Consider the following 14,611-nt stretch of genomic DNA (forward strand, 5'->3'; position numbering starts at 1 on the left):
AAATAACTTCTACAGATCTAAAAAGCTGCACCCGGGCAGAGATCACACCGATGAGTGGAGAAGACCCCCCCCCGATCATGACCGGTGTAGATGTCCCACCTTGTGAGAGTCCTCACCACCCCCTCCAACCACGAGTCCTCACCATCCCCCCCGACCACGAGTCCTCACCACCCCCTCCAACCACGAGTCCTCACCATCCCCCCCGACCACGAGTCCTCACCACCCCCTCCAACCACGAGTCCTCACCATCCCCCCCGACCACGAGTCCTCACCACCCCCTCCAACCATGAGTCCTCACCATCCCCCCCGACCACGAGTCCTCACCATCCCCCCCGACCACGAGTACTCACCATCCCCCCCGACCACGAGTCCTCACCACCCCCTCCAACCATGAGTACTCACCACCCCCCTCCAACCACGAGTCCTCACCACCCCCTCCAACCATGAGTACTCACCACCCCCCTCCAACCATGAGTCCTCACCACCCCCTCCAACCATGAGTACTCACCACCCCCCTCCAACCACGAGTCCTCACCACCCCCTCCAACCATGAGTACTCACCACCCCCTCCAACCATGAGTACTCACCACCCCCCTCCAACCACGAGTACTCACCATCCCCCCCGACCACGAGTCCTCACCACCCCCCTCCAACCACGAGTACTCACCATCCCCCCCGACCACGAGTACTCACCACCCCCTCCAACCATGAGTACTCACCACCCCCCTCCAACCACGAGTACTCACCACCCCCCCCGACCACGAGTCCCCCCCACCCCCACGCTATTGATGAGACCACACATGATTGGAGTACAAATGGCCATAGCAGCCTTTTTATTATACCGGCCGGTTGGTCTTGTGACGGCACCAGAATTCCGACTTGTTCCACTTGTAACTCTGCGGGTCCTTTCACCACACCGGGGCCTCCAGCCGCGACACACCGAGACAACCCACCCCCGCCGCGCAGCCATTACCGTAGTCCACTAACCTTAGTAACTGGAATACACCAGAGGGGCCCAGACCACCGATGAGCCCCCCACACTTCCATCCCAACCGTATTTTCTTCCACCGTCAAAAGACCGACTACCGGCACACCATCAGCTGCCATGACGTCCTTTCCTCATATCCCACCTGCCAGGAGATAAAGCAACCAAACAAAACACTGGGAGGGGGGATGGGAAACTACCTGCTTGAGACCCCAGATATCCCTGAACTAACTACCACAAACCCCTCCTCCTCCTGTTGCTCCAATTAATCCCCCCTCCCCCATTCTTCCCCGTCTCACCCTGTAATGCCGGCCCTCCACCATCGCTCCAGGAATCACTTTCCTAATATCGGCCTCCTGTAATTCCCGGTACAGAGGATGGAAAGAAGGCCCAACAATCCAGATTTCTGAGGCTTTGGGATTTCATTATTCAATCCTTCTGGGGTCTCTGGTGAGGCTCCCAGTCTGTGGTGACAACAAACAAGCCCCTCGCTGGGTCTATGGAGGACAGGGGGATCAGGGACTGGATCCTAGGTCATTGTGTGACCCGACAGGGGGATCAGGGACTGGATCCTAGGTCATTGTGTGATCCGACAGGGGGATCAGGGACTGGATCCTAGGTCACTGTGTGACCCAACAAGGGGATCAGGGACTGGATCCTAGGTCATTGTGTGACCCAACAAGGGGATTAGGGACTGGATCCTAGGTCATTGTGTGACCCCACAGGGGGATCAGGGACTGGATCCTAGGTCATTGTGTGACCCGACAGGGGGATCAGGGACTGGATCCTAGGTCATTGTGTGACCCGACAGGGGGATCAGGGACTGGATCCTAGGTCATTGTGTGACCCGACAGGGGGATCAGGGACTGGATCCTAGGTCATTGTGTGACCCGACAGGGGGATCAGGGACTGGATCCTAGGTCACTGTGTGACCCGACAGGGGGATCAGGGACTGGATCCTAGGTCATTGTGTGACCCGACAGGGGGATCAGGGACTGGATCCTAGGTCATTGTGTGACCCGACAGGGGGATCAGGGACTGGATCCTAGGTCACTGTGTGACCCGACAGGGGGATCGGGGATCGGATCCTACGTCATTGTGTGATCCGACAGGGGGATCAGGGACTGGATCCTAGGTCACCGTGTGACCCGACAGGGGGATCGGGGATCGGATCCTAGGTCACTGTGTGACCCGACAGGGGGATCAGGGACTGGATCCTAGATCATTGTGTGACCCAACAAGGGGATTAGGGACTGGATCCTAGGTCATTGTGTGACCCAACAAGGGGATCAGGGACTGGATCCTAGGTCATTGTGTGACCCAACAAGGGGATCAGGGACTGGATCCTAGGTCATTGTGTGACCCGACAGGGGGATCAGGGATTGGATCCTAGGTCATTGTGAGACTTAATAGGAAAGAGGCAATGATCAGACACTGGGGCATTAAGTGACTAGATGGTGGGGGGATGGGGGATTGAAAGGTCAGGCACTGGGGCATTATGGGTTTGGGAAGGGGTATTAGGACTGGGCATGTGGGGTATAAAGGAACATTTAGAATATGGAAAGAATTGCGCTAGAAGCCAAATATAAGGGAAAGAGCTGCTGGCACTCAAAGTAAACAAACGTGTGGATAATGAGGGCGGCGCGGATATATAGGCCATCAGAAATGGTAAACAAATGTGTAAACAAATGTGTAAACAAATGTGTAAACAAATGTGTAAACAAATGTGTAAACATGGAACTTCTTGTGAGAAGATCAAAGGCTTCAGAAAATATTCGGTGTGAAGAAATTCTTCCCACAGGACGACTCAGGTGAGAAAAAAGCTTGTCTGCAGTTACAGGGTTAGTCAAGGAATTATTTTTTTCCTTTTAAAAAAACAAACGTGATACTTACCTCCACTGTGCAGTTCGTTTTGCACAGAGTGGCCCCGATCCTCCTATTCTGGGGTCCCTCGGCAACTGTCTCTGGTCCCCCCAGCAAGTACTGACCACAGTCATGAGAGCGCGCATGGTGGTCAGTAATTGCGGCCATAGCCTCTCACTGTATCACTCGGCCCCGCCCCTCGGCGCGCCGCGTCACTGGATGTGATTGACAGCAGCGCCAGCCAATAGCTGCGCTGCTCTCGATCCATCCGCTCTAGCCAATCAGCGGCCAGGCTGAGCGGCAAAGAGGATATCGGGACCGAGCGCGGGACTTTCGAGGGGTCAGGTCAGTAAAAGGTCAGTAAAACGGGGGCTCGGGGGGGGGCCTCATCATCAGATGTTTTTTCAAGGTGAAAACATTTTTTACTTTACAACTCCTTTAATCTAAAAACTCTTCAAACATAAACAGGTAAAATACACTCACCAGATGTGGTGGACTCATCTGTTGTACAACAGTGGGTCATAGAGGCTTGTGATCCCAATGGGTCTCAGAAACTTGGATAGATCCTGGATAGGAACAATCGTCCAATCAGCTGGAATGTGGACTCTTTTCAATCAGCAGATGGATTACAGATGTTTCTGTGGGCGCCCAATTACAGAGACGGCACCTCTACCTACAGAGTAAGGGAGTCTGGCAGGAGGATGAGGCAGGACAGAGCCGATGTGGGGATCAAATGCTTGTATGGAACCACCGGTAACCACTTTGGGATCATCTTCATCCTGATCCAGACCCATCGGGATCACAAGCCTCTATGACCCACTGTTGTACAACAGATGAGTCCACCCCATTTGGTGAGTGTATTTTACCTGTTTTTGTTTGAAGCTTTTTTCCTCACCTGAGCCGTCCTGTGGGAAGAATTTCTTCACACCGAATATTTTCTGAAGCCTTTGATCTTCTCTGAAGTATTTTCACCAGGAGTTCCATGTTTACACATTTGTTTACTATCTCTGATTTCCTCTATATCGGCGCCGCCCTCATTATCCACACATAAAGGAACGTTGTCCGGTGTGGAATACCGAGAGCACATTTCTGAGGTCACAGAGGGTCCAATGTTGCCGCCATCTTGGATTTATCGCCGTGCCGAGTTCTGCATCAGGAAGAGACTTTCTCTATCCGGCAGAAATATCCGGTTTTCTTCTCTCGGTGTCTTGTGGGAAATCTCGGCACGTTTGGCTGATTTGCAGGCGATGGATCTGGTGGAATAAGATGGCGACCCGGCGATGACGTTGGGCGACGTTCCATCTGGAAGACTTGGCTCTTCCCGGGGCGCAGGGTTCCCGGCACACGAATGACAGAGCCGCGTCCCGGTGATGGAGAAGATGTCAGGAATGTGAATGAGGCCCTCGGAGACGTTCGGAGTCGGAGGCTTCCGGGTAATGAATCCTCCCGAGGTTCACATTCTGTTCTCAGCCTGAGAGAGCGGCCCGGGAAATCTGCTGTTCAGGCAAAACAGGCGACAGCTCATGAATATTTCATCTTTGTGCCGAGATTCCCCCGGCTGGCGGTGTCACCGCAGAGACCACAACTCTGTCCTGCATGATAACCCTCCCCCATAATAAGACCCCCCTCCCCCATAATGACACAAGACCTCCCCTCCCCCCATAATAAGACCCCCTCCCCCCATAATAAGACCCCCTCCCCCATAATGACACAAGACCCCCCTCCCCCATAATGACACAAGACCCCCCCCATAATGACACAAGACCTCCCCTCCCCCCATAATAAGACCCCCCTCCCCCCATAATAAGACCCCCTCCCCCCATAATGACACAAGACCGCCCCTCCCCCATAATGACACAAGACCTCCCCTCCCCCCATAATAAGACCCCCTCCCCCATAATGACACAATACCCCCTCCCCCATAATGACACAAGACCCCCCCCCCATAATGACACAAGACCCCCCTCCCCCCATAATAAGACCCCCTCCCCCCATAATAAGACCCCCCCCCCCCCCATAATGACACAAGATCTCCCCTCCCCCATAATGACACAAGACCTCCCCTCCCCCCATAATAAGACCGCCCCTCCCCCATAATGACACAAGACCTCCCCTCCCCCCATAATAAGACCCCCTCCCCCCATAATAAGACCCCCTCCCCCCATAATGACACAAGATCTCCCCTCCCCCCATAATAAGACCCCCTCCCCCCATAATGACACAAGATCTCCCCTCCCCCATAATGACACAAGACCTCCCCTCCCCCCATAATAAGACCGCCCCTCCCCCATAATGACACAAGACCTCCCCTCCCCCCATAATAAGACCCCCTCCCCCCATAATAAGACCCCCTCCCCCCATAATGACACAAGATCTCCCCTCCCCCCATAATGACACAAGACCTCCCCTCCCCCCATAATAAGACCCCCTCCCCCCATAATAAGACCCCCTCCCCCATAATGACACAAGACCTCCCCTCCCCCATAATGACACAAGACCTCCCCTCCCCCATAATGACACAAGACCTCCCCTCCCCCCATAATGACACAAGACCCCCCCTCCCCCCATAATGACACAAGACCTCTGTGGATCTCCTGCAGACTGTTTCCCCTCCTCTGCGTACCTCCTGCAGACTGTTGCTCCTCCTCTGTGTATCTCCTGCAGACTGTTGCTCCTCCTCTGCGTACCTCCTGCAGACTGTTGCTCCTCCTCTGTGTACCTCCTGCAGACTGTTGCTCCTCCTCTGCGTATCTCCTGCAGACTGTTGCTCCTCCTCTGCGTACCTCCTGCAGACTGTTGCTCCTCCTCTGTGTATCTCCTGCAGACTGTTGCTCCTCCTCTGCGTATCTCCTGCAGACTGTTGCTCCTCCTCTGCGTACCTCCTGCAGACTGTTGCTCCTCCTCTGCGTACCTCCTGCAGACTGTTGCTCCTCCTCTGCGTACCTCCTGCAGACTGTTGCTCCCAGGACTTCTCTCCTCCTCTGAGGTGCTGCTCTGGACAGTCTCAGTTGCTGTTACTAGGCCAGAGGTCTGCAGTCCCTCTCCCCGGCGGCCTTGTAATTTAGTAGAGCGTGTAGATTGGTGGACTACTAGTCCCAGCCAGTCCTGTTCCCCTCAGGCCGCATTGATTTGACACTTTTCCCCACAGTCCCTCCTCCGGCCTCACACCCAGCCCCCCCTGGTATGCCTCATCCCGTGATCCCCAGTGATCCCCTCACCAACCTTCTCCTGCCCGAGTCCATGATGGACACACGTTCCGGCAGCTTCTCCAGCCCCTCAGACCCGGGACACTCCATCCATGACCGTGTAAGATGAGGCTCCCTCCCAGCTCCCCCCCCCCCGGGACACTCCATCCATGACCGTGTAAAGACCAGGCTCCCTCCCAGCTCTCCCGGGCTCCCCCCCCTCCGGGACACTCCATCCATGACCGTGTAAGATGAGGCTCCCTCCCAGCTCTCCCGGGCTCCCCCCCCCTCCAGGACACTCCATCCATGACCGTGTAAGATGAGGCTCCCTCCCAGCTCCCCCCCCCCCCGGGACACTCCATCCATGACCGTGTAAAGACGAGGCTCCCTCCCGGGCTCCCCCCCCCTCCAGGACACTCCATCCATGACCGTGTAAGATGAGGCTCCCTCCCAGCTCTCCCGGGACACTCCATCCATGACCGTGTAAAGACGAGGCTCCCTCCCAGCTCTCCCGGGCTCCTCGCCCCCTCCCCCCCCCCCGGGACACTCCATCCATGACCGTGTAAGATGAGGCTCCCTCCCAGCTCTCCCGGACTCCCCCCCCCCCCTCTGGGACACTCCATCCATGACCGTGTAAGATGAGGCTCCCTCCCAGCTCTCCCGGGCCCCCCCCCCCCCTCCGGGACACTCCATCCATGACCGTGTAAGATGAGGCTCCCTCCCAGCTCTCCCGGCCCCCCCCCCCCCCCCGGGACACTCCATCCATGACCGTGTAAAGACCAGGCTCCCTCCCAGCTCTCCCGCCCCCCCCCCCCCGGGACACTCCATCCATGACCGTGTAAGATGAGGCTCCCTCCCCCCCCCCCGGGACACTCCATCCATGACCGTGTAAAGATGAGGCTCCCTCCCAGCTCTCCCGGGCTCCCCCCCCCCCCGGGACACTCCATCCATGACCGTGTAAAGACCAGGCTCCCTCCCAGCTCTCCCGGGCTCCCCCCCCTCCGGGACACTCCATCCATGACCGTGTAAAGATGAGGCTCCCTCCCAGCTCTCCCGGGCCCCCCCCCCCTCTGGGACACTCCATCCATGACCGTGTAAGATGAGGCTCCCTCCCAGCTCTCCCGGGCCCCCCCCCCCCCCTCCGGGACACTCCATCCATGACCGTGTAAGATGAGGCTCCCTCCCAGCTCTCCCGGCCCCCCCCCCCCCCCGGGACACTCCATCCATGACCGTGTAAAGACCAGGCTCCCTCCCAGCTCTCCCGGGCTCCCCCCCCCCCCCCCCGGGACACTCCATCCATGACCGTGTAAAGACGAGGCTCCCTCCCAGCTCTCCCGCCCCCCCCCCCCCCCGGGACACTCCATCCATGACCGTGTAAAGACCAGGCTCCCTCCCAGCTCTCCCGGGCTCCCCCCCCCTCCGGGACACTCCATCCATGACCGTGTAAAGATGAGGCTCCCTCCCAGCTCTCCCGGGCTCCCCCCCCCCTCCGGGACACTCCATCCATGACCGTGTAAAGACGAGGCTCCCTCCCAGCTCTCCCGGGCTCCTCGCCCCCTCCCCCCCCCCCCCGGGACACTCCATCCATGACCGTGTAAGATGAGGCTCCCTCCCAGCTCTCCCGGACTCCCCCCCCCCCCCTCTGGGACACTCCATCCATGACCGTGTAAGATGAGGCTCCCTCCCAGCTCTCCCGGGCCCCCCCCCCTCCGGGACACTCCATCCATGACCGTGTAAGATGAGGCTCCCCCCCCCCCCCGGGACACTCCATCCATGACCGTGTAAGATGAGGCTCTCTCCCGGCCCCCCCCCCCCTCCGGGACACTCCATCCATGACCGTGTAAGACGAGGCTCCCTCCCAGCTCTCCCGCCCCCCCCCCCCCCCCCGGGACACTCCATCCATGACCGTGTAAAGACCAGGCTCCCTCCCAGCTCTCCCGGGCTCCCCCCCCCCCCGGGACACTCCATCCATGATCCGTGTAAGATGAGGCTCCCTCCCAGCTCTCCTGGGCTCCCCCCCCCCCGGGACACTCCATCCATGACCGTGTAAGATGAGGCTCCCCCCCCCCCCGGGACACTCCATCCATGACCGTGTAAGATGAGGCTCCCCCCCCCCGGGACACTCCATCCATGACCGTGTAAAGACGAGGCTCCCTCCCAGCTCTCCTGGGCTCCCCCCCCCCCCCGGGACACTCCATCCATGACCGTGTAAGATGAGGCTCCCCCCCCCCCCGGGACACTCCATCCATGACCGTGTAAGATGAGGCTCCCCCCCCCCCCCCCCCCCGGGACACTCCATCCATGACCGTGTAAGATGAGGCTCCCCCCCCCCCCCCGGGACACTCCATCCATGACCGTGTAAGATGAGGCTCCCCCCCCCCCCCCCCGGGACACTCCATCCATGACCGTGTAAGATGAGGCTCTCTCCCGGCCCCCCCCCCCTCCGGGACACTCCATCCATGACCGTGTAAGACGAGGCTCCCTCCCAGCTCTCCCGGCCCCCCCCCCCCCCCGGACACTCCATCCATGACCGTGTAAGATGAGGCTCTCTCCCGGCCCCCCCCCTCCGGGACACTCCATCCATGACCGTGTAAAGACGAGGCTCCCTCCCAGCTCTCCCGGGCCCCCCCCCTCCGGGACACTCCATCCATGACCGTGTAAGACGAGGCTCCCTCCCAGCTCTCCCGGGCCCCCCCCCCCCCCCCCGGGACACTCCATCCATGACCGTGTAAGACGAGGCTCCCTCCCAGCTCTCCCGGGCTCCCCCCCCCCCCCGGGACACTCCATCCATGATCCGTGTAAGATGATGCTCTCTCCCGGCGCCCCGCCCCCCCGGGACACTCCATCCATGACCGTGTAAAGATGAGGCTCCCTTCCAGCTCTCCCGGGCCCCCCCCCCTCCGGGACACTCCATCCATGACCGTGTAAGATGAGGCTCCCTCCCAGCTCTCCCGGGCTCCCCCCCCCCTCCAGGACACTCCATCCATGACCGTGTAAGATGAGGCTCCCCCCCCCCCCGGGACACTCCATCCATGACCGTGTAAGATGAGGCTCCCTCCCAGCTCTCCCGGGACACTCCATCCATGACCGTGTAAAGACGAGGCTCCCTCCCAGCTCTCCCGGGCTCCTCGCCCCCTCCCCCCCCCCGGGACACTCCATCCATGACCGTGTAAGATGAGGCTCCCTCCCAGCTCTCCCGGGCCCCCCCCCCCCCCCCCCGGGACACTCCATCCATGACCGTGTAAAGACGAGGCTCTCTCCCAGCTCTCCCGGCCCCCCCCCCCCCCCCGGGACACTCCATCCATGACCGTGTAAAGACGAGGCTCCCTCCCAGCTCTCCCGGGCTCCCCCCCCCCCCGGGACACTCCATCCATGATCCGTGTAAGATGAGGCTCCCTCCCAGCTCTCCCGGGACACTCCATCCATGACCGTGTAAGATGAGGCTCCCTCCCAGCTCTCCCGGGCTCCCCCCCCCCCCGGGACACTCCATCCATGATCCGTGTAAGATGAGGCCCCCTCCCAGCTCTCCCGGGCCCCCCCCCCCCGGGACACTCCATCCATGATCCGTGTAAGATGAGGCTCCCTCCCAGCTCTCCCGGGCTCCCCCCCCCCGGGACACTCCATCCATGATCCGTGTAAGATGAGGCTCCCTCCCAGCTCTCCCGGCCCCCCCCCCCTCCGGGACACTCCATCCATGATCCGTGTAAAGATGAGGCTCCCTCCCAGCTCTCCCGGGCTCCTCGCCCCCCCCCCCCGGGACACTCCATCCATGACCGTGTAAAGACGAGGCTCCCTCCCAGCTCTCCTGGGCTCCCCCCCCCCCCCGGGACACTCCATCCATGACCGTGTAAAGATGAGGCTCCCTCCCAGCTCTCCCGGGCTCCCCCCCCCCTCCGGGACACTCCATCCATGACCGTGTAAAGATGAGGCTCCCTCCCAGCTCTCCCGGGCTCCCCCCCCCCCTCCGGGACACTCCATCCATGACCGTGTAAAGATGAGGCTCCCTCCCAGCTCTCCCGGGCCCCCCCCCCCCCCCGGGACACTCCATCCATGACCGTGTAAAGACGAGGCTCTCTCCCAGCTCTCCCGGGCTCCCCCCCCTCCGGGACACTCCATCCATGACCGTGTAAAGACGAGGCTCCCTCCCAGCTCTCCCGGGCTCCTCGCCCCCCCCCCCGGGACACTCCATCCATGACCGTGTAAGACGAGGCTCCCTCCCCCCCCCCCGGACACTCCATCCATGACCGTGTAAAGACGAGGCTCCCTCCCAGCTCTCCCGGGCTCCCCCCCCCCCCCGGGACACTCCATCCATGACCGTGTAAAGACGAGGCTCCCTCCCGGGCTCCTCGCCCCCCTCCCCCCCGATGGGGCCCCTGCTACTGCCTAACACTCCATTCTATAGAGAAGACCCCGAAATCTCAGCATTTGGATCTCTGCAGGTTCTCTCCCTGGACATCTTCATGGAACGTTCACCATCGGCAAATATTTCTCTAGATTTGTATTTATTCCCAGCGGCCAGCAGGTGGTGAATCGGCCACTCAGTGATACCAAATATTTGTTAAAAACATAAACATTTATAATTATGCAGATTGGTGTGAGTGTGATGATCGGTGTGTGGTAATCGGTGAGTGTGATGATCGGTGTGTGGTGATCGGTGAGTGTGGTGATCGGTGAGTGTGATGATCGGTAAATGTGATAATTGGTGAGCGCATTGATTGGTGTGTGGTGATTGAGGAGTGTGCCGATCGGTGTGTGGTGATTGAGGAGTGTGCCGATCGGTGTGTGGTGATTGAGGAGTGTGCCGATCGGTGTGCATGGTGATTGAAAAACATGGCCATCCTCCATCATTAGTCTTCTCTTCTCTTCCAGATGAAGTCACCAATTCGGCGGACACGATGGTGACGTTGGACGATCTCTTCAGTAAGGAGTTTTCGGTTCACGATCCCGAAGCGCGATGGATTAACGGTAAGAATTGGAGTCACTCCGAGGATCGATAGTGCGGAATATTGATGATATATTGATTATCGGGAGTCTGATATTCACATGATTGTCTATGGGAGAAAGGCAGACATGGCCGGGGGGGGGGGGGGTTGGGGGGAGGGGGAGAAAGGCAGACATGGCCGGGGGGGGGAAGGGGAAGGGCTTGGGGGGGTGAAGGGGTTGGGGGGAGGGGGAGAAAGGCAGACATGGCCGGGGGGGGGGGGGGGGAGGGCTTGGGGGGGTGAAGGGGTTGGGGGGAGGGGGAGAAAGGCAGACATGGCCGGGGGGGGGGGGGGGGAAGGGTTGGGGGTCATGCAGGACTTTTTTGACAATAAGAAGGTTTTGGTTGTTTATTGGTTGCCGTTGTTCTGTCAAAAGAGCCAACTAGTCCAGATCTCCAATTCCGTCACTTGCGGTGACTCTCCTGCGGCGGTGGCGGCAGATTCCGAAGACTTGGCTCTTTTATCAGAACGTCGGCTAAAGGGTAAAAAAGTCGCCACCATGGAGGCGGCCATGTTGTTGGTTAGTATCGGGTCGTCCACTCATTATATGGTGCACCGGAGTGTATACCGTGCCGGTGATCTGTGAAAACAATTCGTCCAAATTGAAGAGTCACCGGAAGGGACAGAATTGGAGATCTTGACGAGTTGGCTCTTTTGACAGAACACTGAATCGATAAATTAGTGTCAGATGGGACCAATCCCCCGGAACAAGGAGAGAGCACAGCTGTGGGAGGGGCCACCAGGCTCCACCTACTGTAAAAAACTCCAGTAGGGGGCGGAGACGAGACCAGTCCCCCTGCACAAGGAGAGAGGGCAGCAGTGGGCGGTCTTTATTACAGGAAGTCTCACATTGGATGACGGCACAGATCTGGGAGAAGATTCCGGAAGTCACATAACTGATGGATTTATTATCCCGGAGATCGGATTGGACACACACAGCAGATCTGGGGCAGTTCTGGTCTGAAAAGTCTCGGTTGTGGGTCGGGGGAAATGCATGCAATGAGCCGGAAATGAGAAGGGAATTGTGGCCCCACAATGTCTCTAATAATATCACCTGTGTGTGTGCGTGTCTTACACCCGACCACAATAATCTGGAATAGTCTTTGCCACTGAATGCCCCACCCCTGAGGAGACTAGAGCCCCACCCCTGAGGAGACTAGAGCCCCACCCCTGAGGGTACTGCATATGTCCTGTCTCAGCTGTAATGTTCTCTCTAGGACAGTGGTTCTCAACCTGGGGTCGGGACCCACTTGGGGGTCAAATGATGATTTGCCAGGGGGGGTCATCGAATCCAGGGCTGTTTCTGGAGCCCGCAGCCGCGCATTCAGTTCACGGCTGGGGGGCAGAGACTAGAGGTCAGCTGATGTGAGGATTGTGAGGTGGGAGGGGCTGGAGGAGACCCCATCTCCTGATTTCGGCATAGGGGTCACTGCTACTCACTGTAACACTGCCTGCGAATAAGTCCCCACTACAGTCCTCAGATCAGCAGAGGACCTTCATGAAAAGCACCTAAGTTGGGCGATCAGAACCCCCTCCCCCCACCAAGGAGTGAGAGAAGGAATAAAAATAGAGAATACATGGAAGGGAGGGAAAAAGAAAAAGGTGGCAAAATACGGCTAGAGAGGGGGATGGGGAAAGAAAGGAGAAGAAAGAGAAAGAGGAACATCCTCAAATGTACCCAAAGGGTTCTAATACTGTACAAGTGGAAGGTACTCGGGGAGCGCTAAATGTCCGTGGTTTAGGGGCGCAAATTACTTGTCTTGCCTCGGGTGCTGACAACCCGAAAATAATTTTCCTGTTAGGGGTCCCCACAACTTGGGGAATGTTATCAAGGGGTCCCGGCCCTAGAAGGGTGGAGAACCCCGGCTCTAGGATGATGAGTGTCGGATCGTTTTCCAGTCTTACTTTCCGAACTCATCTACATTTTCTCGGGACGGACCTGATGATAAATGGAGGAGCAGGAAGGAAGTGAGGACTTCATTATATTGATATACAGAATATTCTGAGTTGGAAGATCTGCCATCCTCTAATGATCGGTGAGGATCGTCGCTCCTCCGCCAATTCTCAGCTCTACATCCATTGCCAGCGATTAGCAGATGGCAGCCGATGTTCTGTCTGTAGGAAGTTCTGACATCACCGGGTGCCGCCCACACAACATGTGACCCCCTCCCCCCTCGTTATCGTCTGTTCAGCTGACATCTTCCAGATATTAAACAAAGCATCCAAAATCTGCCCGATCTTTACTGTGGGGGGCGCTGTGGGTACAGAACCATCGGGGTATGAATACGGTGCTGAGACATTTCTGGGCAATTTGTGGTCAGATATTTAAACCTGACCCGCTCAGGCCGAGCTGAAGGGACCACTTTGTGTCTTTACTGCCAAACCAACTATATACCGCCTATCACAGGGGCATCGTATACCGCCTATCACAGGGGCATCATATACCGCCTATCACAGGGGCATCATATACCGCCTATCACAGGGGCATCATATACCGCCTATCACAGGGGCCTCATATACCGCCTATCACAGGGGCATCATATACCGCCCATCACAGGGGCCTCATATACCGCCTATCACAGGGGCCTCATATACCGCCCATCACAGGGGCCTCATATACCGCCTATCACAGGGGCCTCATATACCGCCCATCACAGGGGCCTCATATACCGCCTATCACAGGGGCCTCATATACCGCCCATCACAGGGGCATCCTATACCGCCTATCACAGGGGCATCATATACCGCCTATCACAGGGGCATCATATACCGCCTATCACAGGGGCCTCATATACCGCCTATCACAGGGGCATCCTATACCGCCTATCACAGGGGCCTCATATACCGCCTATCACAGGGGCATCATATACCGCCTATCACAGGGGCCTCATATACCGCCTATCACAGGGGCATCATATACCGCCTATCACAGGGGCATCATATACCGTCTATCACAGGGGCATCATATACTGCCTATCACAGGGGCCTCATATACCGCCTATCACAGGGGCATCATATACCGCCTATCACAGGGGCCTCATATACCGCCCATCACAGGGGCCTCATATACCGCCCATCACAGGGGCCTCATATACCACCCATCACAGGGGCCTCATATACCGCCCATCACAGGGGCCTCATATACCGCCTATCACAGGGGCATCATATACCGTCTATCACAGGGGCATCATATACTGCCTATCACAGGGGCCTCATATACCGCCTATCACAGGGGCATCATATACCGCCTATCACAGGGGCCTCATATACCGCCTATCACAGGGGCCTCATATACCGCCTATCACAGGGGCCTCATATACCGCCCATCACAGGGGCCTCATATACCGCCCATCACAGGGGCCTCATATACCGCCTATCACAGGGGCATCATATACCGCCTATCACAGGGGCATCATATACCGCCTATCACAGGGGCCTCATATACCGCCTATCACAGGGGCATCATATACCGCCTATCACAGGGGCATCATATACCGCCTATCACAGGGGCATCCTATACCGCCTATCACAGGGGCATCAGATACCGCCTATCACAGGGGCATCCTATACCGCCTATCACAGGGGCATCATATACC

General features: G+C 58.1%; 1 protein-coding gene across 1 annotated transcript in view; it reads left to right on the forward strand.

Moving 5' to 3' along the window:
• DPP10 (dipeptidyl peptidase like 10) overlaps nt 1–14,611 on the forward strand; it is a 122,329-nt gene that overhangs the window by 7,390 nt on the left and 100,328 nt on the right. Inside the window, 1 exon segment of the mRNA XM_040358357.1 lies at nt 10,903–10,998. Coding sequence (XP_040214291.1) covers nt 10,903–10,998 — 96 coding nt within the window.

Source organism: Rana temporaria, chromosome 6, assembly GCF_905171775.1.
Source record: "Rana temporaria chromosome 6, aRanTem1.1, whole genome shotgun sequence".
In the NCBI taxonomy this organism is placed as follows: Eukaryota; Metazoa; Chordata; class Amphibia; order Anura; family Ranidae; genus Rana; species Rana temporaria.